At 36.3% G+C, this 25766-nt stretch overlaps 1 protein-coding gene across 3 annotated transcripts in view; it reads right to left on the bottom strand.

Moving 5' to 3' along the window:
* Nucleotides 1-25766, bottom strand: part of MPP7 (MAGUK p55 scaffold protein 7) — a 148280-nt gene that overhangs the window by 44218 nt on the left and 78296 nt on the right. For all 3 annotated transcript variants that reach the window (XM_077173624.1, XM_077173633.1, XM_054646655.2), the window contains exons 5-7: nucleotides 21852-21929; nucleotides 16846-16926; nucleotides 1755-1886 (exon numbers count right to left, since the gene is read on the bottom strand). In XM_077173624.1, coding sequence (XP_077029739.1) covers nucleotides 1755-1886; nucleotides 16846-16926; nucleotides 21852-21929 — 291 coding nt within the window. The remainder of the gene's footprint in view (nucleotides 1-1754; nucleotides 1887-16845; nucleotides 16927-21851; nucleotides 21930-25766) is intronic.

Genomic DNA, 25766 nt, shown 5'->3' with positions numbered 1-25766 from the left:
GATGGAGCCCTGCTGTCCCAGGGATGGCTGAACACCTGCCTGCCCAGGGGAAGTGGTGAATGAATTCCTTATTTCACTTTCCTTGCACATGCAGCTTTCACTTTACCTCTTGAACTGTCTGTCTCAACCCACGAGTTTCCTCATGTTCATCCTTCCGATTCTCTCCCCCATCCCACTGGGAAAATGAGTGAGTGGCTGTGAGGGGCTGAGCTGCTTAAACAGACACACAGGTATCTGGAAGAGCTCAGCGTCCCACCGGAACGAGGAGGCAAGACTGGAATTTGAGGAACAGTCCAAGGATAACCTTTGGCTTAAGCAAGTGGTTTCTTTAGGAGAGCTTAAAATCTAAAAGGCCAATATACAGTGTATATATTTCACAGAAGTTTTCAGAAAATATCTAAGTTATGTTTTACAAGTTACTATTATCCAATCCATTTTGAAATACTATTAACTTACGGTGTTGAACTCCTAAGTCTTAGTAAAAAATCATGTTTGTAATATGAAACTATGTAAGTTAAGATTTTATTAAGCTTTTTCTGACAAATCAAAAAAAAAAGGTGTTACAATAAACACTAAAAATAGGCTCCTCAATTAGACTTCATTTCATACTGTATGTTCAAATCTCCACATACCTCTCAGAAGGAATAATATTTCTGATACTAAATCCTAAAGCAAACTTGTTTTCTTTCTCAAATATTTTTATCACTGTCTTTGATAAAAAAATACAATAAGCTTAAAGCTGTTATTCAAATATTTGAGGAAAAAATATTTAGTATGTTAAAACAAAGTAAGAACTTTCCATATGGTCAAACTTGTAATTATGCCCATGAGCACCTACAGTCAGTCAATAAGAAAACTCATTTCTTGTTTATTGATGCCAGAAATCCATCAAGAATTAGAGTGATAGTAAGATATCTACTGTGGGACAAAATACCCCTGTATGTCTAACAGAAGCAGTACTCTCTCACTGTTGTCTCAAGTACAGAATGATGACTTCCTCAAAGTAAGTCTGCAGGTATTTCTCCAGGATTGCTGTCCATTAAAACAAATATTCAGTATAACATAAAACAAACCCCTTACTGGTTTGCAGGATAAAAAGAACATAGTTAAATTTTATACAAGATGACTCCCACTCTACAGCAAATAAAAAGAACCAAATCAGTAAAGCATTTTAATATTCTTGTAATACAACCTAGGTTTAGTCCTTTCATTTTTCCAGATATCCCCATGAAGATATTAACTTTCTAGTATTCATAATGCAAAGTAAAACAACAGACATTTTAAATTTGTCCAGATTTCAATTCAAGTATTATAAAATATGTTTTCATGCTTTCTTTTCAGTGTATTGAAAGGTCATGTTTTTTTACATGAATGCTAACAGGCACAGTTCACAACACAGGTCAAGATTTCTTTGGGGATTCATTCTCTGTCTCACATTTTAAGCTAAGATGATGATTTGAATTCAAGATAAAAGACAAATATATATTTGATCTAAATGCTCAGACTGGCCCACATATATAATGCTTAAACACCATGATGATCACTCATTGATGATGATTATTCATTTCACATGCTTTACTAATAAAGACTGTGAATGGAAGTCACAAATATATTACTTAATGTTATGAATAATCATGTGTAATGTCTGTCTATCCATGTTTCAAGTTAATATCCCCCACTCACATTCATAATCTGAGCACTTCCCACCCTGCATGCAAACACAAAACCCCAAACCAAAAGACAGGGTTACCTACCAATGGTTCCCGGTTTTTGACAAGCCTAATTATTTTAACTGAATCTTCTTCTTCATCAATATCATCAGGCATGGGGGGCAAGACAGGATCATAGTTCTTCTGAGCAACAGTATCATGTACAGACAGCAAAGCCTGGAAACATTATTAGTCAGTATATTATTATTTGGCATCTGAAAAGTTTAGGGAAGGGAAAACAGAGGATATTATTCATACCCCAAATTTACTACTGCAAGTAGATTGAATATAATTCTTATATACAATTTTACTTCATTTCAAACTGATGAAACAACTCCATAAAGAATATGTTTCTATATACAGAATGTATGCAACTAGTAAATTGTGGGTGGAGAACTGCGTCTTCATACACACAAAAAAACACCATGTGCTTTCCATGCTAGCTTGAAATTACAAGTATGAACAGGAGAAAACCTTAGTCTCCAAAAGTAAGTAAATAATTATAATTGCAATAAGTAAAAAAATTATTTGATACAGTAGACAGTCCTATGAAACAATTGAACAAAATAAGCACTTTCCAAGACTTCTGTTCAAGCACAATATGTATAACATGAAGCTGTTGCCCAACCATTCTCTTTACAGGAGCTCTGAAAGCTTACCTCCTTACTGGATTCCTTTCATGTGAGCCTCAAATTGTCTTAAGAATTTTTAATTTATTATGGAATTCATAACTGAGACTGAGGAACATACTACTGAAGCAATTTGTTTTATGTAGGTGCTTATCAACCACGTGTTGCCTGTCTTTCTTGCTTCTTTTCCTTCTCTATTGCTTCTCCAGTTCATGCATAGCTTAAAAAATATATTTTTCAAAGAAAAGTCTAACAAAGACTGACAAAAGGTTCCATCTTAAAAATAAAATAATTTATGAATTTTCCTTTCAGGAAATAAGAATCTTGAAAGGCAAAGGAAATGAGAAAGCTCATTCTCCTAAGGCTCAAAAAAAAAAAATCTCAGTGATAACACAAAATACATAGTTTTTTCTAGATACAGAACTCCTGAAGTTCTTTTCTTCTTCAAAAGGTCTTCATTATTTGTAATACCCTGTACATTGGTGAAAAATGGTTAAGTAATACTTTAGCTTTTGTAGTGAAAACTGTACATTGTACCACAAATAACAGCAACAGCCAGATGTATAATCCTATCTATTGCTTTCTTGCTTCTGTTTTCAAGTAGTTTCCTCTCAATACGTGACAATTTAACAGCCTTTCTTATTAAAGGACAGAAAATGGTGACATTTCTCTGATGCCAGTTTCCTGGCTACTTAGTAATTGGAGGCCAGTATTTGACTGAGTACACAAATGACCAGAAACTCTTATGCTCTCAAGGATAATAATGCTTTTAAAAAACATGACACTTCCATTATACTTTTTCAGGGTTTTTCTTTTCCTGAATAAAGGAAACTTTTAACAACAAAAAGGAATTTCCAGAAAATGCTACAATCTACCATGTCAAAAGCTGAAGGCAAAGAGAGTGTATGGTAATCTTCAAATTCTGAAGTGTAAATTTAAACTTAGGGCTTCAACAAAACAAACACACAGGAAGATCACGCCTGCTTTGTGATAAATTACTATTGCTTTACTAATCCTTATGCACATTGTACAATTTCATTAAAACACTTCAACACACTAATTATTTCTGGTTTTCTTCCCAATACAGAGTTATGAATTTATACTACTTACCATCAGAAATTACCATCTCCCTCCAACAAATGACCAGTTTTACTTTAGATCTGAGCTAAAAACCTCAGGCTAGCAATTATGGATCCTCCTGGAAATGTTTATTGTGATGCATTACATATGTAAAAGCCATGCAATCACATGCAGTCCTCTAAGATGTATGTGAAATATCAAAGATACACTAAAACAAAAGTAGTGTTTGCTTTTACTTCAGACTACTTAAAGTTAAGACTTCTTGAACTAGTCTTCTGCAATTACATTTTCCACATAAAGCTAGGGCACATTCATGGACTGGTTCAATTTAATGAGGTTCTATACTCCAGTTTAAAAACAATCAGGCAGATAGAGAAAACAGATGAAAATAATATAAAATACCATTTCCAGAGTAAAAGGCAGACACTTAAAACATGTTCAAAAGAACCTACCCTTGACAATGAAACTTGCAAAACCAATTCTGTCCACTTCTACACTGAATTATGCCACTAGTGTTATTAAGACACTTCCTTGCTCTGACTGCCAGATCAGGATCCTGGACACTGCATACAGAACAACGAAGCATCCCAAGTACTACAAACCAATACCAATAAATGCCTGGTATTTATGATGCTTTTCTTCACTTCAACTTCACAACAACTAGAACTTATCAACCCATTCCTCAAACTCCAGCACTACTTTATCTCAGTGCAAAGATACATATTTCAGATAAGAACAGGAGTGAGAGCAGAAACAATGTGTCTTTTCTCAGTCAAGCTTTCAGAAGAGCTTCTGTAATCACAAACTTGTTTATGATGTACACCAAACATGCTAAGATTTCTTTCCTTGTCTTCTATTGCTGCTTCTTTTCACACACTCTGTCCACTGTAGTGCTCTGAAATAGTCAGAGCAACTAAAGAGTCAGAATAGTCAGTCAATTGCTCTGAAATATCAGCACAGACTTTGGGCAATAGCTAATTTGCAAAGAAAACTTAAAAAGCCATTTTGATTTCACTTAATATGTCCAACTATAGGTGATCAGTCTGTCCTCAAGAGCACTTCTGTATGTTTTGAACACAAGAATAAGCTGCTGTATGCACAGATCTTCAGCAGAATCTCTGTACCATTCAATTAATATAGTATAAAAAATGATGTATCAGACTAGATGTATATAGAGAAGATTGGGGACTTACTTAAAAATAAACAAATTGCAAGTGCCAAGAAACAAAACTTGGATCATAAGATGAGCAAGATTTACCCAGAATAATTGTGCAGCAAATGCACAATGTAAAGATAAAAATGTTCTCTTTTTGCATATAAGAAGTGAAGAACTGATTCATGTCCATGATACTAATTTTTTAACTCTCACAGGAAACTGCAAGAAGTGCATACAAATTTGGGGTCTTTAAAATGCTTTTGTTTTGTTTTCAAATACACAACTCTTCAGAACTATGAACATAGGATCTGAGATTTGGGTCATGTATACTTAAGCCCCTCTGGAGAAAAAGATTTTATTTCAGCTCAAAGTTCTATGCTTATGATTCACTAATGTAAACATGGTCCATATTTAGAACTTGAAAGAAGGTATGATTCAAACTCCTGCACTACCTAAATATAAATATTGATGTTCAGCTAAATTCTTAGACATGATCTAGCTGAAAATGAATACTTTCATTGGACCTCTGAAATGTCTAATAACTAGTGCTATATTTTTCATATTAAAACTATCACTGATCATTTCACAGTTTATAAATTGAAATTTTACACTATCAACTTACATGAAGAAAACCTGACACTGGAAACGTTGTAAGTTCTTTTTCTTAAACAGTTCTGAAACTCTAAATGTTTTTTTAAATTGAGAATGTTATTAATGAAAACAGTTCTACACTTTGAAAAATGTGTATCACTTAACTAGACTAATTACATTTTTGGTCTTATAAAACAATGACAAATTTCATATTATCTTTTGCTTCTCTTTATATTTTGAGATCTGTAGGAGTAAAAATACACCAGTAGTCCCTGATTCATGAACACAGCTCCTTATGTTTTTTAATCCTCATTATTAAAATAAAATCTCCATCTAAGCTTTATTTTTCATAGATGCTTTCTGTTCAGTAGTCTAGAAAAGCATTTTAGAAAACGGCGAGTTTAAGAAATGAAACAGAATGGATGAGGAAACAGAAGGAGCCTCTTTCTTAATAGTAGTTGGAAAAAATCATTATTAGACATTTAAATAGTGAATAGTCATCAACAGAAACTTAGTAGCGACTCAAACCAACCTTTAGGAGAGCCAACAGCTGCAACAAGAGAGCGGCACTGCCAACGCAGCGGCTGCTGACCCCGCCTGCGGAGCCCATTACTGCCCTGGCAGCACAGTCAGCAAAATGGAACAAAATGGCCCATGACTGTGCTGTTCCAGGGCACAGCTTGGATCATTAGCACCAGCCACCTTCTCTGGCAGTTCAGCTTCAACTCCACCAGGTGAGACACAGACATTTTCCCACCTCTTTGCTTTGCCATGGTGCCAGTAACTGCCACTGAGGCTGGCACAGCAAAGTTTCACTTGAGCAGAAAAGTAACTTTATCAGCAACCACAGCAATGTGCCCCTGAACTCACCTGGCAGAGCTCATCCTCCAGAGAGCTCTAGCCATATTATGCTTTCCTCTGAGATAAGGTTACAGACAAAACAAAAAAGGATGAAAATGTTGGTGGAGAAAATTATTCAAGATTGGCAAGATTAATTAATGAGTAACTTGCATAAAATTAGAATAATGTGAGTAATGTCATCCAGCAACAGATACCAAAGAAGAAAAGCTGAAAAGAGCTGGGAGAAGACTGAACCACCGAAGGAAAGACCATCAAGAGCATCAGAATGGAAGGAGAAGCTCAGAAGTCATAAAAGCCAAATGTGCAAGAATTTACAAAACAGTAGAATAAACCAGAAGAAAGCTGAAGCACTGTGGTGATAGCATACAGACTCTAGCCACTGTGTGGTAAAGCAGCCACCAGAAATCAACAGCACATGACAATCTCTTCACCACCAACTCTGCCTGCTAAGGGACTATGTGCAACTCTAACCCTGATACAAGATAAGGGTTAACAAGGAACAAAAAGGCAGGTGAGGACAGGCATCTCAATCAGCAGATAAGAGCAATCACATTAGCTGAACACTCCATCTCGGCTAAAGCATGAAGTATAATGCAGAAGCAGAAGCAAGCAGTAAAACTACAGGCAGGAGAAACTCAGTTGTGCTGCTGAAGTAGCCAGAGGATGGCAAGAGTAAGAGCAAAAAATATTTTTTACAAGCTACAGTAATCACATATCAAGTAGAGAAGTAGTATTATTCTTTCCGATGCTGCACTAATCCAATCAATTTCCAAGAGAAATCTGTGATTTTCTGTTCTGTACAAAATTCCCAAGTTAAATATATAGAGTACATAATGTTAAAGAAATCAGTTAACTTCCAGTTAAATCAATTTGCTTTTGCCACTGAGGATCACTCACACTATGCAATCCACATAAGCAAAAACCTTTGACAGGGACAGTAAGAAAAATTAAATAAGATGCTTTGACTTAAGCCTAATTTTATGTTCATTATCAGGAAACCAATGGGTGTACTAAGTAAGAGATAAAAAATCTGGGCTAATTTACTTCTTTCCATCCTGCAAATGATATATTTTCTTATATATCCTTTATAAAAATATACAGAAATTATACATTGTATGAGAAGACAGCAGATATGTACAAAACAGAAAATAACATTCCATTCTTGCAAGTGTACTCGCATGTTGCATCTGTACTTAAACTAAAATTGCCCTCTACTTTAAGCTTGTCCAGCTGGGAATTGAATCCCTTTCTCTTCCAATCTTTGATGCAGCTGGGTCACAGCAGTGGTTCAAAATAATAACACATACTGTGTATATGTGTGGTTTTGAGTTCTTAACATCTACCGTAGACTAATGATCTTAGCACAGCAACATCTCAGTTGGATCAATATTCAGTATATATTACTTTTTCCTCTTTACTATGGTGGACTTTATTCATGACTATGTGAACTGTCTCTCACAAAAGGGTCATTTCCTTGCCTGAAAATGCTATTTCTTGATTTCAGATTCACCAGTCTGAACTGATGGGTTTACCTGCAGCTGGTAGCCAGACGGCAACAGAAAAATGAACTTTCTGCATCTTCAGACCCCCGCTTCCTCTGGCTCAGTGTTCACAGCCCCTGGAGATACTTCCCAAATCAAACTGTTCTCAGTGTTCACAGAAACACGCACTCCATCCATCCGTGTCATCTGGTAAAGGTGTTAATACCCTTCCAGATGACAGCCCTATGTTTTCCCTCAGTTGTGGATAACAGCAAAAAAAAGCTCTGATTTTAAATCAATAGTAAAGAATTTGAACAGTCTGTTTTACATTCGCAACATGATTCATGTAGCTCAAGTGTCCTTGAAGCTCTAAGCCCTGTTTAAGTAACTTCCAAGAGTACAAATAGATGGTTGTCAGAGTGGAAAATGCCGAGACAGCAGCACTGTTTCAATATCTTGGCAATCCTTAATCGATTTCTTTTAAGAAAAAGTGGCAGCTTCCCAAGAATATTAAGTGTCTACAGTGGTAGCATGTACCTTTTCTTGGTTTAAAACCATCCAAAGGCACCACAAAGAAATCACATTAAAAGATTAAAGAAAGTAAAAGCTGAGGGTGCAGTTGCCTTTTCTAAAAAAGGCAATGACTCTAGGAATGACTCAGTCTTTATTTGACATTAACATCATGTCTAAAGTCCTCAAAAGAAAAAAATATATTGATCCAAAAGGTTAAGAGAATCTGAATAAACCTAATTCCTCCAGAAAATAACAACATGTATTGATCTATGATAAGGAGGTCTTAAATTCAGCTACAGAGCACTCCTACTATGTGGAAACCTAAATAAAAATGAAGTAGAAAAGAGGAGACTGTTGAACAGAGAGTTCAAACACAATATGGTCCAACAAATGCAAAAGAAAAACACCACTGAAGGAAAAAGCAGCATAAAGAGATGATATTTAAAGAAAGGGACTACTCGCTTTATATTGTGTAGTTTCTCCAATTCACTAGTCCATTTTCAGTAAATGAATGGAATTACTACTTGAAAGGGATGTGATTTTATCTGTCATGACTTTTTCCTCCTCCTAAATTACTGGCCTTAGCAATGTTGCCAACTGTTATGTTCTGTATCTGAACGCTGTAGTTACATGCATGCAATTCAACGTTCTTAGGTGAGTGAGAGTTGGTTCCCTCATGTCGGAAAGTTTGTATATATAACCAAAGAATTTCTTTGATTTACTTTTCAGATTTTATATTTTCTGCTGCCAACCTGCCTGGCTTCACTTTTGTTTATGTTATCTATCACTTTGCTTATTACATGTTGGCTGCTAGCGAGCATTCTCATATCCACACGTCTTAAGACGGACAGACAAGCTCTGCACTGGACATGAGCCGAGTTATCATCAGATGGACCTGAGAGCATTTCCAGAGTAACATGATAGTTGTTACTTAAATATATTTATGCAGTATATTCATTCACCTCCCTTGTATCATTTTGTCTCAATGCTTCTAATATGTTGTGTATTGTTACGTGTCAGTTCCTACAACAATAAGAGTGTGCCACAACTGGTTTCTGATTTTCTCTGCCTGACAGATGTGAAAAATCAAGGCTTTTCTTGCTGTTTTTAAAAGGATTATTTCACCATTATATATATTTACTTACTCCATGCAAGTAACATAAGATAGCAACAAATTTTTCCAGCTCTCCTTATCCAGAAAAATTTTCTTTATAATTTTTTTTTAATTATGGGTGCAAGCATAAATGGAAATCGGAAGTCAAGGTCTAAAGCTGAAAAGAGTTACAAATAAAATATATTTTTCCTTCAGCTGGTTGCCAAAATATGTGATGGATAGCTTCCCAAAGTAGCAAATAATTCAAAGACATGAAACACTGGGCAGAAGAATTTCAGTCATTTGCCAAGGAAAGTCTCCCAGCACTGTCCCCGCTGCCCCAGCTCCATGGCTGGTATGCTCAGAACATCTGTGGGATATCTATCCATCAGCCAATGACATCAAACCCTCAATGCTGTGGTCCTTGCTAATTGTTGTGTCATTTGCATCTATTACTCAGGGGGGAAAAGAAATAATTCTATCTCCCTGCTGATACTTCACAGCATATCATCAAAAATCAAGCACATCTTGTAGGTTTACAAATTAATGGCATCTGATTTTGCAAATAAGGATTACGTAGGTAACTTTTCAGTTGACATATGAATTTCATTGTACTCCAGCTCACCATATTAATAAATCTAAAGTATTTGTACCGTAAAATCTCCTCAAATATGAGCACAATTTCTACAACCAGTCCTACCAATACATCTTGCAGATCACTGATGAGAAAATAGTTAAAGATAATGGGAAATTATGCTTCCTAAACTAGTTTAGAATAGATACTGTAGATGCTGTAGTTTGTGTTACTATTTGTAACCATAAATACTTCATGAAGAGGTGAACAGACTCCCAAGACGTGTGCCAAAGCAGAAAACATCGGTACATCTGAAAATACGGGTCTCTAAGGTGACAGGGCCAAAAGGTCCCCAAGTGCCTAGGACACAGTAGCAGCCCAAATGTAGCTCAGATCTTAATGGACCTGAAATTTGTATTTGAGTTCTTCAGATACAAAATCTGAACAGTTGTAGGCAAATCCCAACAATTTCCAGTGGAAAATGTTGACTTTGCAGAAAACACATAGTTCAGTGAAAAAGCCCTGATGGAAAAATCTTCAGCAGGTCTAATTACAAAGGAAATGTTGGAAAGAAGACAAAGTTTAGATTAACTTTATTTTTTTTTAATTACATGCTACATGAAATGCTTCATGAACTTTTCAAAGCAAAAATGGATTTTGTTTTATATTATTATAGCTCAATATTTTCTCTCTGTGCTCTGTATGTTGAAGTTCCTGTAGAAATAAAGCCCACAGTCTCCTGGACATTAATTTACATTGCTGAGTCTCACCAGTGACTGTAAGGCAGCTTTAGAAGGCTCTGCTGATGAAGACTTAAAATGTTTGCTTTTTTAACAGAACAAGCCACACTTTGATCTGAACAGTCTATTAGAGCCACTATGCAAGCCTAGTAAGCCTCAGATGGCAAGGATGATGGTATTAGCAGTTGTTTATGAAATAAAGGGTAGAATTTACAAATTTCCCAGCAAATACAAGAAAACCAGATCGGGACAGGACAATGTTAAAGGTATGCTTCATGTTCAAAGAAGCACTATTTCTTTTTTGATAAGAAACCTTATCAAATACAGGAATTTGATTTGAAAATGAAGAACAAAGTGTCCTGGGCTTCATTATCTGCAGTTTTAGTTTTGTTTAATGCATGGTTTTGTTCTGAAGGAAAGCCAAAGAGGTGAAATTAGATGAAAATATTGACAAATGTAAATTATTTTGTGAAACTGAAAGTCAAGTGTACCACAAATGAATTGCAAATAAAACAGCAAGCTTAAGTCCTACTTGCAATTTGCCGGTGCATGCATCTTTGCCATTTGAAAGCAATTAAACCCCCACCCCCAACTTAAAATAAAGAATCAGTATTTTGTATGAACAGTAACATTTCCAGTCATACAAGTACAGTTTTCCCTTCACTCTGCAAGTAATCTTAAAGTTAACTTCCAAAATTCTGTTCATTCTATGGTAATAAAAGAGAAGACAAGAAAAATAGTGCATGTCCACCTCTTGCTCCTTTTGGCTATAGGTACAGTGCCCCAAAGTGACCCAAATACTTTACATTCCTGAGCACCATGAGAGACTGAACTCATTCACAGTCCTGCCAGGTGCCCTTGTTTAGGAACCTGGTTTATGTTTCAGACTAGCAGCTGGCAAACCTTCCAGCACACATAAACAGAATTTAAACTCCACTGAAACAGGCAGAACCACCATTGGAGCAGCTTTGTTTCCTCCAGGTCATAAAGGTATAAACATTCTTCAGAGTAGTTTTAGCACAGTGGCATTAACTTTTGAAATAATTATTGTTCTGCCCATTACACCAATGACCACAATGGATGTATTTTATATAATTAAAAACACACTTAATTTACCCTAATAGAGATTAACTTCAATGGTGAATTGCTTGTTTATGATATACATTACATATCATTTGATATGTAATGATCACAAATGTAATTGTTGTTATAAAGACAAAATTAAACGTTATTTAGATCTGAATATGTCCCAAGCCTGTCTCAAAGGTAGTGTAATTGGGATAATATTGCTCAATGGACTAAGAGATGGTTCATTCTTTAACAGTCTTTTTTGTTTAGAGCCACAGCAATAAAGTAAGTGCCTAAAATGTTAATTCCTATAGTTATTTGTTTCAGTTTTTCTAATAATTTTTAAAATAAATAACAATTATGCTCTTCTGTTATGGCACCATCCCAAAAAGAAGACAGCTTTTTCCATCTTGCTAGAAAAGGAACTGAAAACTAGTTAATCAAGACAGTTTTTAATTAAATGTGGAAAAGAATTTGGAAGCTCTAAAGTCTTTCATTCTCAGCTTGATCATCTGTCATTTGTACATCTCCTTTCTTACAGTGTTCCTCACTGGACTTCTGCCCTGTTACTGACAGAGTTACTCTAGTGACCAATTCCCTTCCTCCTATTTCCATCCCTACTAACAGATAAGACCATTTCACTAACTTGCTTGTGACATGTTCATTAAATAGCCAAAATTAAATTCCTTTTTAGGTGTATTTTGTGTTAGCATCTTGAATCTCAGTCTTCCAATTAAATGTTCCAATTTACACAATTGCATGACAATGAAAAATATTTTGTCTATAGAGAATTAAAAAAAAAAAAGCTCAGTGCTCTCAACAGCAATACTTCCAGATTCATAAAACCCCCAAATTTTTATACAGACACTTCTCTCAATTGCACTGATGCCTCTCTGATAGATCATAATTTTTAAATATTTTGTCATTATTTTCAGAATTCTGTACAACTCTCCTCTTTAAAGACATTCTTTTTTGCTATCTCATAAGTTCCGTAAATTTTGGAAAATTATAAATCACTAAAGCTGAGAACACTTATTTCTTTGTACTATTCGTATTTTGTACAAAAGCACTCACAGGAGTGTCCACTCCTAAATCAGAAATACCATTTCTTGATGTATATCTCAACTATATATTCTAGTTCTCATGTTTAAAAACAGCTTAAGAGTTTAACATGTCAAAGTTAAAATGATGGTAAATAGCCAGAAGTATAAATGTCTTGAAATTTACATTGTTGTGTTTGTGTGTGACGTGCATGGGCACTTTGTTTCATTGTTTTTACTAAATTGCAGTGAAATGTATACCTTGAAGACACAAAACTTATAGGTATATATATATATATTCATGGCCAGGCCAGCCTGCAGGCAGTGCTGTGTAGATCCAGTCTGAATGGTGTTTGGACCTAAGCAAGGACGTATTTGGGTGATTACCAACAGATCAGCCTTGAGTCTGCCTGCCCAGCTCTCTGCAAATGTATTGTAGATTTCTGAAAGTGCAGTTTCTGTCTGGTGAAAGGTCTGGAGGTGAAGTCACATGAGGAGTGGATGAGGTCACTATTCTTGTATTTGTGGGGTGCCCCGTGGCAGGAAGGAATGATAAATCTGACTCTATGTTCTTAGAAGGCTAATTTATTATTTTATTATACTATATTATATTAAAGAATACTAAACTAAACTGTACTAAAGAATACAGAAAGGATACTTACAGAAGACTAAAAGATAATAATGAAAACTTGTGACTCCTTCCAGAATCCTGACACAGCTTGACTGTGATTGGTCATTAAGTCAAAACAATTCATATGAAACCAATGAAACAATCACCAGTTGGATAAACAATCTCCAAATACATTCCACTTGTGAGCACAATACAGGAGAAGCAAATGAAATAAGAATTTGTTTTCTTTTTTCTCTGAGGCTTCTCAGCTTCCCAGAAGAAAATACTGGGCAAGGAGATTTTTCAGAAAATATGATGGTGACACACTATGTCAGTTCAGCCTGGAGGAGACTGAGGGTAGACTTCTTATCTTTAACAGTTTCCCCATGAGGAGAAGAGGAGGGACAGACATTGATCTCATCTCTGTGGTGACCAGGGACAGGATCTGAGGGAATGGTCTGAAGGTGTGGCAGGGGATATTTAGTTTGGATACCACAGAGTGGTTGGGCACTGGAACAGACTCCCCATGGAAGTGGTAACAGCACCAAGAGTGACAGTTGGCTGTATTTGGTCAATGCTCTCAGGCTCATGGTGTGATTCTTTGTGCAGGTCCAGGAGTTGAACTCTGATGATCCTTGTGGGTCCATTTCAACTCAGGTAATTCTACACTTCTATTTCAAAGAGCTAATTTCTGGTCTGCTTAAATATAACATAGAGTATTCAACTGGATTTAGGTTCTAGAGTATGGAAATACTATTCTGTTTCTTGATATCTTTAACAAGGTAAAGCAAGATTAAAGAATGCAAACCCTAAGTCCTTATTCAGTGCTGGAAATTAAAAATAATAAGTGTGGCTGGCCTGTGTCCACAGGGCTACACAATTATATTTTAAATCCAGAACGCAAATGAAATGTCTAACACACAGTTAAACAAATCCACTTGATTTCCCAGAGCTACGTGCTCTGTTCTACTTCCAGAGTTCTGTTTTAATCAGAAAAGATAAACCACAATCATTATTAGCTCATTTAATTGTGGTAAGTGATGCCACATTTGAGAGCAGGGAAAAAAATCCACTCTGTAACTGGATATTTCATGCAGTTTTTAGCTGACTAGAAATGCCCAATTTATTTTTCTTTCCAGAAGAAAATGCACCTGACAAAACCTTGGAATTACTTCTAGGACATTTTGAAAATCTCAGGTCTGAAAAATATAACTGCCTCAGAGAAACTACTTTCTTCTTTAGAAAACTTCTCTGTGGATGAAAATGACAAGCACCACAAACTTGTCAAAGTTTTTACTCATCAGATGCTAACACTTAGAAATATATTCAACAAAAGAATTTTGTAATACAGAATCAAAAATAATAGAAATATTTATTGAATCAGACATGATTAGGAACCTCTCCCAGCATTTCTTGGCCCATTAACCAAACCTGCAAAGTTACAAACACCTCACTAGACCTGTCCCCTTACACAATCAGACTTGTGGAGGCAGTGATGTAGTACAGTAAACTAATCCGAAGCATCCTTCACCATGCCATAAACATTAGAGCAGAGCTTTAGGAATGTGAAAGCTCTCCTGGCTCCAGCTAACATTGCAGTTATAAATCTGGTCAGGAGAGGAAAGTTTCCCCTGCAAAATAATGTACAGCCACATTAAGTCAATCCCAAATTAAGCCATATATGTTTTTAGATAAAGTCTATGGAACATCATTGGAAAAGATAGATCAGTTAGCCCAAGTAATTTCAGATGTGTAAAAACGAGCTGTTCTAGCCATCATTTTGTCCCAGGAATCTAGAACAAAACCAAGAAACCCTCTCTAGCCATAAAACTAATAGCAGAGGGCTAGAAAAGCTTATGCAATATATGGTATAGGCTCAGATACAACTGAAGGGACTAGGACATCTCTGGGGAGGAACTGGAAGTACTGAGGAAATGTCCTTCCTTTCCTCTTTTGGCCAAGAGAGAGCAGGGGAGATCAAGAGAAGAATCTCAACTACAACCTCTGCCTGAATGCAGCACAGTCACCTGGTCAATGTGACAGAGGAGGGAGCAGTAGTAATTTACCATCACTCTGAGCCATGTTTGCCATTACATGGCGGGGGGAGAAGACAATGGACAAGCAAAATACCTTGCATACCATCAGTTCTTACCCCTACATCACATGAACACCTGCAAGGTGCAACACAAACACCTGCAAGGCCCCTGCAGGGTAAGGAATTGTGTGCCTTGTGCAGGATTAGGCAGTCTGGCCATGCAAAGGGCTTGGTACCCTGCAGCTGGGATCTCCCCCTGCAGCCAAGAAAGACATTTGCTAAGTTAGTGCAGTTGTTCAATCACATTAACCACTCTGAAGGGAGGCACTTGTTTCCCTGAAATCCCACTAAGATTATCACATTGCCTTTCACTGCTACCAAGGAACAGACAGTGAGAGTGAGCGTGTGAGGGAATGAGTGAGAGAAAGCAAGAACAGCAGAGGGAGAGACGCAGTTGTAGCAAAGGAACTGTCTTCAGGCTCAGCCCACCAAAGTTTCAGAAGTATGAAGCACACATGGACAATTATTAAGAAAATACCTACAGTGAAGCTTAGGATCTCTGCAATTTCATGCACCAACAAATCCTCTTCTAATATGCCATTGGCATTACTTACCCCTTCAAAGAAAAGACAGCTTGTTGTTTTACAAACTATGGGAAAAGCATCAGTGGAAAAATCATCTAAAAGCAGGTGTAGATGTAGGTAGCAGATCTTTACAATTTTGTAGCACTTTGAAGATACCATAGTTTCTCAGGTTTTGAGATTAGTATTTATACTTAAGATAAAAGAGCAACTGTCTTTAAAGGAGTTCTTTTCCACTCTGCAGATTTAATTTCAACTTATCAACTGCTACATTTAACTGCCATTTCAATATGCATCTAAAGCACTAAGGTCTTCTTTCTCTTAACAATGGAAAAAATACGATCCTGTGCATCAACAATGATACATAGGGGAGGTTCTGACTGGATAGAAGGAAATAGTTTTCACTAGAAGGGTAATTAGGAATTGGAAGAGGCCACACAGAAGATTTGTAGAATGTTTGTTCCCAGACCTTTATTTTCAAGACCTGATGGGAAAAGCCCTCAGCAACCTGCTGTGAACTCGGTGTTGACCCTGCTTAGAGCAGCACATTGAACCAGACAACCTCCACCCAACATCAGTGACTCAGTGATTCTACAGTCTACTGTCAGATAAAAGGTATCAAGTTCCTTGAAAACACCACAGAGAACCCCAGGAGTTTTATGAAAGTTTTCAAAATTAGATGTTTTCAAAAACATTATCCATCATGAATTTTGTCCTGAGTACCAGGCTGCACTCTTTATGCATGATGCAGTTCAATCAATGATATGATTGATCAATGATACCTTTTACTAAAAGCACAGTTGTAACAAACTTATGAAGCACATGCATTAAAAGATAGCAAAAGAAAAAGAAATCATCTACTTTTTAAAATATCCATTGCAAATAAGTGATTCCTTCTATAAGTACAAGTAACAGCATAATAATTTACAGACAACATTTAATGTTTCTTCATCCCAGGTATTTCTGATTAACACTGCATACATTCTTAAACAGTACTTGTTAAAGCAGACAAACTCACACAGCCCAAGGAAGCTGATGCACACACCCATGCAGAATGCACTTTGCAGGTGCAACTCATCCTCACCTTGAGATTGGGTTTTGCAAGGAGTTTCAACAGTTCTCTGATCTCACTGCTCAGTGGTTTGCTCTGCAGCTCCTCAGCCAGCTGGGTGGGAGATTGAATCAACACAAAAACCATTAGCAAAGCATTGTTTTACCCAGTGCATCAGTGACATCCCAGAATCTATCTTGTTCAAGGTTACTGCTTTCCAGCATGTTCAAACAGAAGCCAGAATGAAGGAAAACACCATCAATCACAGTGCTTCTGTTTCTGGCCCTCAGTGGACCAGATTTAAGCCAGGCCTTTTGGCTCAGTTTAACACAAGTAATCATTTTTGGCAAGGGTGCAGCCAGATCACATTCTGATTTATAGCAGAGGGGGCAAATCCCAGCACTTCATTTAAGTGAATGGTCCTTTGCGTGCAGACAAAGAACTGCTTGTAAAAATGACTGGATCAAACTTTGACACTGTCTATAAAAAACAGTTTCGAATGAGGTGGTGAAATCCACACTGCTTCCAAAAACCCACAGTAGCTGTGCTATTTAGGACTGGGATAAGAAAGCAAAGTGCCCCTACAGTGCAAGCAATCTGAACCTTTTATTATGTTTACACATACACTGGAAGGAGCTTGTTAAATGTGAAGCAAGTTAATCATAATATAATTTATTACAGGTCATCAGCAATTCAAGCCTGTAAAATGCACAAACTATGTCCTAACAACAAGATCAGTAATTTATGTTTGGTTATACTACAAAATTGTGGCTTGGTGAACAATAGAGCAGCAGTCTAACTTTTAATCCCATGGCTATTTGGCTCACATCTTGGGTTTTCTTATCATGCCCTTCTCAACTAATTTGGACCCAAGAGGCATATTTTACTGCAAGATTTTAGACTCAAACTATTTTTTCAGAGGAAAGAAAAGCTAAAACGCATTTTCCAACACTGAACTTTGGTTTAAAATTCTGAAGCTACATGGTTCATAATGCAAAACGTGATTTCAGATAATCACTTGTTTTCTTTGCATTAAATCAGTATAATAAAAATGTCTCAAAGGAAGATTGGCTATTTGCAGCATGTAATTTTATTTGTCTAACCTAATTTTAAATTTGTACTTTCATTTTGTATACATTTTCAAGATAAATGGATGGATGTATATTTTCCATAATTATATATAATAGATAAATCTATTTGAAGAAGCCGTTATAGACATCAGACATGGTTTGAATACCTTTTTTTCTTTTAACCTTCAAATTAACAGAGTGTCAAAAATTGATCACCTACCATCCTACAGAGTTCTAACCATAATTCATAGCTAAGAACATCCAGCAAGTATCTCCATGCTAATATTAACAATGTTTGTGTTTTAATACCAAAAGATTAGAAAAAAATCTCTGTAGGAAAGGTCAGGATTAAATATTTTTAGACACAAAACCAAATATTGAAGTAATCTGACTGCAATTGAGTCTGCATGTTGGAAAAACCCTGCAAAGCTGAAAATATTCTGTGATAGGAATGACAGCAGGTCTATGACATGGGTTACCTTTGGTTCTCTTTTCATTCTTTAGATTATGCTGCTCATCACTGGAAAATACATTTATTAAGTTGTGTTTCACTGATGGAGACAAGCAACCACTCAGCAGAATGACCATTTCAGCATTTCTCCCTCAGATTAACTGTGCACAAGTTTTAACTCCAGCAGAACTGGTATTGGCTTTGGTGGTACAAATGCAAATGCACATATATAAGGTTTAGAACAGTGAGAGAAAATACTTCAGTACTGCTTAAACAGACATTTTAATCTTACAATTTAGTAAATTTTTTTCAGAGATAATTTAAAACTTGTTTTCTTTCATGTGATTTATACTGTTTTCCAAATATTTTCATTAAGGTTTTAGGCACATTTAATACCTTGTGATAGAAGAGGAGGAAAACAAAGATTGACAGACTAAATTGTTTTTTCAGATTAGCAAACAGATACCACCTCAGCTGGTCTAGACTGGATTTTTATTTGCTATTATTGTTGTTGTTGTTGTTAAAGTGCTGATTTGAAACAGCTACCAGCAGCAGTACCTGGCATACTTGGGACACACTGACACAGAGTGATCTCCTCCTGTGCTAAAGACTGCAGGAAAATCTGTCTGAAAACCTCCTCTATGATCTCTTGAGGGAACCACAACACTTCAACAAGCTCTTTATGAAAAGCTGCCACTAAAGAGAGGGGTAGAAAAGCAAAGAAGAGGGCCAGATGTGGAGTGAGGCTGGGGAGCAAGGTCCGGTCTTTAAAGCTTCTGGAGGAAGTTCTGAAACTTCTTTTGCCAGAGCAGTCTTTCTACCAACCTTGAGGCCTTATTTGCTGTATACAGCTATCCTGCCAGTGATATTGTTGTGGTTTAGGAATGGTATTCTCCAATTAGTGCTCTCACTAAAACCATGCACCACTTTCCCTTCCTTATCCAACTGGAGGCACAAATGCAAGATCACAGGATGAGGTAGGAACAATTTAATGGAAATGACAATGAGATAAGACAATGTACTATACTGTATGTATGTTCTATCACTAAATAAGTAATAGCAACTTATTAATAACAAAAGTTGTAAGAAAATAAATTATTCATATGGAAAAACTCCCTGATAATAGACAATACCAGATGGCTCTCTCCACCCCCTTTTCTTGACTGGAACAGACCCTTTCTTCCTGGAAGAGAGGCCCTTTCGCGAACTCTGAACTGACATGAGGTGGTATGGAATAACCTCCATGTCCTAACCATGCCCTCTCCCAGGTAGTGCAAAAAATTACCACTGTCCTGGCTGGAACCAAAGGAGATGTTTAAAACATTTGCATAAAATCATTGAGCCCTAAGTCAGACACTGCTGCTCCAAAATAAGAGGCAAACAGAATGTGTGATAAATTCAGCCTAAAAGTCCCTGGGGGAGAGGAGAGAGAAGGTATGGCAGCTGGGAATATGAAAATGTTTAGAAAAGCCTTGTCACAATTGTTACTTCTAAAACTGCTTTAAAAAATACCACAAGAATAAAAACACACTCCTTGAACAGTTGCATTTATGACAGCAGCACCTCAGATTTGGGTTTAAAAATCAAGCAGCAAATATCTACTTACTAATAAACATATCACCTTCTTTAACTATAGAACAGTTACTATCAGTAGGAAGAGAAAACAGTAATTTAAAGGCTATTGAAATGAATGTGTGTTTAATAACACACCATGTTAACCAACATGCTCTCAAATCCCTGAAGTTGACAACCAGTCAGACAAACATGCCAAAAAATGAATAGCACTTTAAACCTGAAACTTCATGAGTTTGGGAGTTACAAAGGCCACTGCATGGAATTTTGCTTCCTCAAAATGTGCTGATAGCTACCAAAACATAGAAAATCCTGCAATGTGCTAGCTTGACTGCAGCCACCAAAGGACATCCTTACCCTATGAGACAGTGCCCATAAAAGCCACAGTTCACCTACAAATAATTAATGAAGAAGCAGCAAGAGCATCTATTAAAAAGAAGCTGTACATTTGAAGTAGGTAGGTGCCTAGACACAATCATGTTCCAACATGTACACTTAAAAATATCACCATATGTGCATAATAATACATTCATAGAGTTAAAAGCCAAAACCCGTCTCAACTGAGGAGTGACAGAGTACTTTAATTTGGAGATTTCCAAAACTATACATTTTAAATGTGTCTGAACAAAGAACGAGATTGCTCAGCATTTCTAAAAGTATCAAAAACTAAGTTTTGAATCCAAAAATAAGAAATTATTTTTATTAAGAATTTTAGCCCAGAGATCCACAGCACAAATATTAGCAAGGATTATTAATATGTCAGCAAGAAGTTAATGAAGAGAATTTCAACCAGCTTTCTAATTTTCAAAATTAGTATCAACACTATTCAAAGCTATGTGAAGGTTAAAAAAATATTACTAATATATGCCTGATGTCAAGGTTAATCTATTATTATAGTTGGTATGTTACAGGATATAGCTCTCCTCCTACTGAAACATTATTAAATTACCGTGTATCCTTTTTTCAATAGTCTCAAATAAGTCTAATTTAGTTTTTTGTTAAAATGCTACCAATCTCAATTCACAACTTTTAATCATATGTAAAATTTAAAAACCAAAATCTATTAATTATATAAATAGATAGTTAAGATTTTAAAACATCTATAAAGTATGTGAAGTTTCAAACATGCTGTATTGGAAATGGATCCTAATACATATTGCCTTTTCCAAAAAGCAACCTGACATCATCAATTGCAACAAAGATTTCTGGATTTCACCTAAACCACAGTTTATTAAACATTTCTCTATTCTGGCCTACCTCAAGGTTCAGTCATAGTTTACACAGGTGTGTTCACAATTCATCTGAATCCTAGAATTAACCAAATAGCAAGAAATGGCAGGTTGGATTTTTTTCCTTGAAAATAAAAATTATAGTAACAGGAAATTAACTACTCCATCAATGCTGACCACTTTTACAATTTATTTTTTGGTTATGAAGGTAATTTGGAAGGCTCCAATATCAATAAATCACTACTGTACTTTTTCTTAAATAATTTTGATTTTTTCCAACAAACCTCCATTCTAGGCATTTCATATGCTTCATTTCTGTAATATTATTTGTCATTTCTCGTGTTCTGTCAGCAGTGCTGCTATCTCATTTGTCTTTATTTTCCCAAAGCATTCCTCTTGTCTGTGACTTTCTCAAAACACTAATAGTTGACAGGTTTTCCCCTCCCAGTAGAGTTCCAACCTGTAATTTTTATTGCTTAGTTACTAAAGCAGAACAAGAGGCTACCTAGATGCAATGTTTTTATAACATGCAAGTGAATAAAAATCAAAGTAATATCAGTAACAAGCCCAGTGATGACAGAAACTTTGGAAACCTTTGCAGCTTCTTATGATTTCAGCTCAGAGGATTACATTCATATGTTTGCACTGTGAAGAGTTCTGCTTGCAGACAGTTTTTTAGTAGACTTGGTACCAGTGATCTCAGCAGGGGACACTTACATCATCTGCCAAGGCTGCTGCACCATGGAGTATGGGCATCGGGTTCTGTTTTTCATAATAATGCAGTTTTTCATGAATCTGGAAGACAATAGTACAAAGTGGTAAGTTTATTTAGCAGCATGAGAAACGGTACAGGATAACCCTGTTGAGTCTCTTGATTGTCTGTAACTAAACATCCTTATAGTAACCTACAGGCAGCAATCATGTAAATGCAATTCATCATCATCCTCTGCTGAAGTGCTAAGAATATGAAATCAGATGGAAAAAATGCTCAGTATGCAGACCAACCCACAGAAAAACTAAACATTTGTGATTTTTCTCTCCTGGCTTTCTCTGTCCATATTTCTAACATATTGCTTCAAGTATCAATTACATTTTATATTGCTGCTGAAAACACAAAGCATAAAGTGTTTATCCCCAAGATGGATATAAAAACCCCTGTAAATTATGATTTATGAAGTGAAATAATAGCTTGCCACCCACATCTTGACAGACAACTTGACGGAGCGGCTGCCATCATTAAAATAATTCAGAAACAAGGGCAGAGGAGTGCTAATATTAATTCTAACACATCTGAGAGAAGGAGGTGGTCCTTCAACAAGTTAAGGTTTTTAATGAATAATTATCAACATTAAAGATGCACTGTGCTTTGGTTCTTCCTAAAAGGGAAAGGATACACCATTAATTAAACACCGCCCTGTTCCCTCCTCTGCAAGTTATGCATTTCAAAATTTAGACTTTTTCCTGTATTAATGCTTTTAAAACCAAAGGATTTTAAGACTTCTAACAAGTTTCTTTGTAGCTATTTCAGAATAGCATATAAGACTATATTAAACATTTAACTTTATTAACCTTATTTTCTTGAAGATACATGGATATACAAATATCAATTAAAATCTAAAAAAAGAAGATAACAGTAGTCTGAACTAATGTAAATATACCCCATTCTTAGATTTTGTGCTTTAGTTCTGCTACTCTGAAGGAGGCATGAACTCCAGATGGTTGGAGGAGTTGCAGAAGGAGCTAAATCAGGGCCTTCTGTGCTTGGCAAGGAGGGGAAAACAAGGTCTGGCAGAGGCCGTGGGGTGCAGAATTTGGCTGGGTACCCCCTCATGTCCTTGGGAAACAGGAGTCCCAAAGATACCCTAGCACTCCCCAGCACACTGCTGGGAGAGGAGCAGGACAGATGCCAGACAGCACGGACAGATTTAAAGAGCAAGCAAACCACTCTTTCCACATTGAAACTGTTCAGAGTTGACCAGGTCATCTCCATTTTGCACCAAGTGTTCCCTCCAGCCTTCTCCACTTCCTCCACATTTGCTTTTCTCTGCTTACTTCTCCCCCAGCAGCACTCACTCCTCTCACTGCCTAGGACCCCCTCACTCTTTAATTTAAAGCTCATTCTTTAAGCCCATTCTTTTTAATTTACACTGAACTTTCACAAATACGTCCGTAACAAGATAATGCCATGTCAGTGACACTTGTGCTTGCTGGTTTTCCTGTTTTCTGCTGTGCTTCATAACCCTAAGTCCACATCTGTTTTTCTTCATTTAGTCTGTACATTCTTCGAAGTAAAGAGCATGTTAATACAACATGGCATAGCAAGGTCTAAGTCTTGATTGATTCCTTCATCATTTCTGCAACCTTAACAAGACTATTTCAGTATGTCATTGGTTAAAGGATGCTGAAGTTCTGACATATCATGGTCAAGCATGAAGTCACTACAGTCACTTAATTTATAAACTGTAAAATAATTTGTTCTCATCTGGAAACTACACGGAAAGCACTACTGTGCTACTGTGCTCCAGAAGATGAATCTGAATTTTGCATTGCTTATGTAGACATTGTGTACCCAGCAACTACTTAGAGTAATTCATACTGGATTTCAAAAAACTATAAGTGGCCAAACAACTTCCTATTTCTAACTCACAAAGCAGAGAAACTAAACAAAACAAGGAGTTGCAGCTCCCTGAGTTTGGCAGAAGTTTGTGATTTACTTGGACCTTTAACTTGAACAACTAAAAGGCATAGTAAATCAAAAAGTCTCAAAACCATAATTTTTTGATTGCTTCAGTAACATCTTGATTTTATCCAGATTGAGCTTTTGTCAGCTCTGAGATCAGAAGCAGTTGTCTATAACCTCCCCCAGTTTCTCAAAGAAAACAGAAGTGCCACTGCTGATTAAGCTGCTTTTATCCTGGACAACCTGTACATATCTTTAACACTGAAATTAATAAAAGGAAAAAGTCAACCAAACAAAAAAAAGTTGAGATAGCCTTGCTTAACCCATCTTTGAGAAAAATGTTACACAATTGTAAATTCATGCAACAAAAAATAGGTTTTCAAGATGGCACAGTGTAACCTGAACTTGTTATTGGCTCTATCTATAGCCTGAAATTGCAGAAATTACTGAAAACAAATTTTTATTTTCCTAAGAGTGGATACTGGATTCCAGTTAAGCATTTAAGGTTCAATCATTAAGGTCATTAAGGTCAATCATTAGGGAGGAGTTCTAGAGAGTAACTGCCTAACCAAAAAAACTAAAAGCTAAACTAGTAAGCAGAAAAATTTAATTGCTACTAGAAAGTTCTAGATATTGGCTTTTTCTACATCAGGTTGAAAATTTTATTAATTTATTGTACTAGCACTGTACTAGCAGTAAATGAGTGACTCTAGAGATAAACATTTCATGGTCTGTGGTAACAGACACAGCAACTTCAGCACACTTCCATTTGAGATGCAATACAGAATGGGTTTTTCCCTCAAATATCTGATTTCATTTGACAGTTTGCCTTCTTAGTTGAATCCATTTTTAAAATCAGATCATTAGATGACAACATCTGTCTTTCACATCTTTGTAATTTAAAGGATATACCTACGGAAATGAAAAACCACTGGTGCACCAAGATGCAATCAATGTGCAATACGGGGATTACCTTTCATATTAGTATAAAATTACCACATGCATCATAAAAACAGTTACCTCACACCTCTAACTTCTGGATCAGTAATGTATCCATAATGCATGCAGCACTTTTATATAATATATTCCTGGATGCAGTAACACAGGAAATTTAGTGCAACTCCACTGATAAAGCAAAAATTTCAGGGAGGCATAAATGTATTTTCAGACAACTCCTTCCCTCCTTGTGTCTAAAATTGTATTGCAAGATTATTTGTTCCACAATTTCCCCCATAGATCACAGCACTGCTGACTGGCCTCTAATTCTTCATGCTGTATTTTTAGGCCTTTTTTGAAGACAAGTACAGCACTTGCCTTTTCCTACTCGCTGGGCACTAGGTCATCTCTGTTGTCTTTCAGGAGTGACAGAGCACATTTGCAAGCTCACCTGGTAGCCTTTGAATCTGCCAGACTTCAGGATGATGAATGACTGCATTTATGATAAACACCTTTAGAGAAACTACTGTGCACGCAGCCATATGCTTTGGCAACCTCTCCACATGCTGGCTTTCAGTTAATTATTTTCCCAAATACAAATTTTTTACATCATGCTAATACATGCACACCAAGCACTGCATTTCCAAATTTCAATTCTTATACAAATAGAACTTGAAATTTGAATACCTAGATTAAGTGACTACATTGATGAAAATGAATAATGTCAAGTAGCCAAACATAGAAATGAAAAGCAAAACAGGACAAGGTGGTGCAAATAGTTCGCCCCTTTGCAAATGTCAGTCAATGAAATTCAACTCTAACAGAAGTTAAAACCACTCTGGAATACTTTCAGAGAAGTATGAGAGAGGATTCAAAAGTAGAAGCAAGAGCATTCACTTACTCAAGATAAGATGTGTCATATTTGTAGCCATGTGTTTGAGCTTCAATCTAAAGAATTCTATTTCATACAAAAGGCAACTTTAGCTTACAGTGCAATACTGGATGTCCAGTAACTC

The sequence above is a fragment of the Agelaius phoeniceus genome, chromosome 1, assembly GCF_051311805.1.
Source record: "Agelaius phoeniceus isolate bAgePho1 chromosome 1, bAgePho1.hap1, whole genome shotgun sequence".
NCBI classification, from domain to species: domain Eukaryota; kingdom Metazoa; phylum Chordata; class Aves; order Passeriformes; family Icteridae; genus Agelaius; species Agelaius phoeniceus.
Note: the sequence above shows the minus strand (reverse complement) of the source record. Positions and strands in the feature narration are given on the sequence as shown.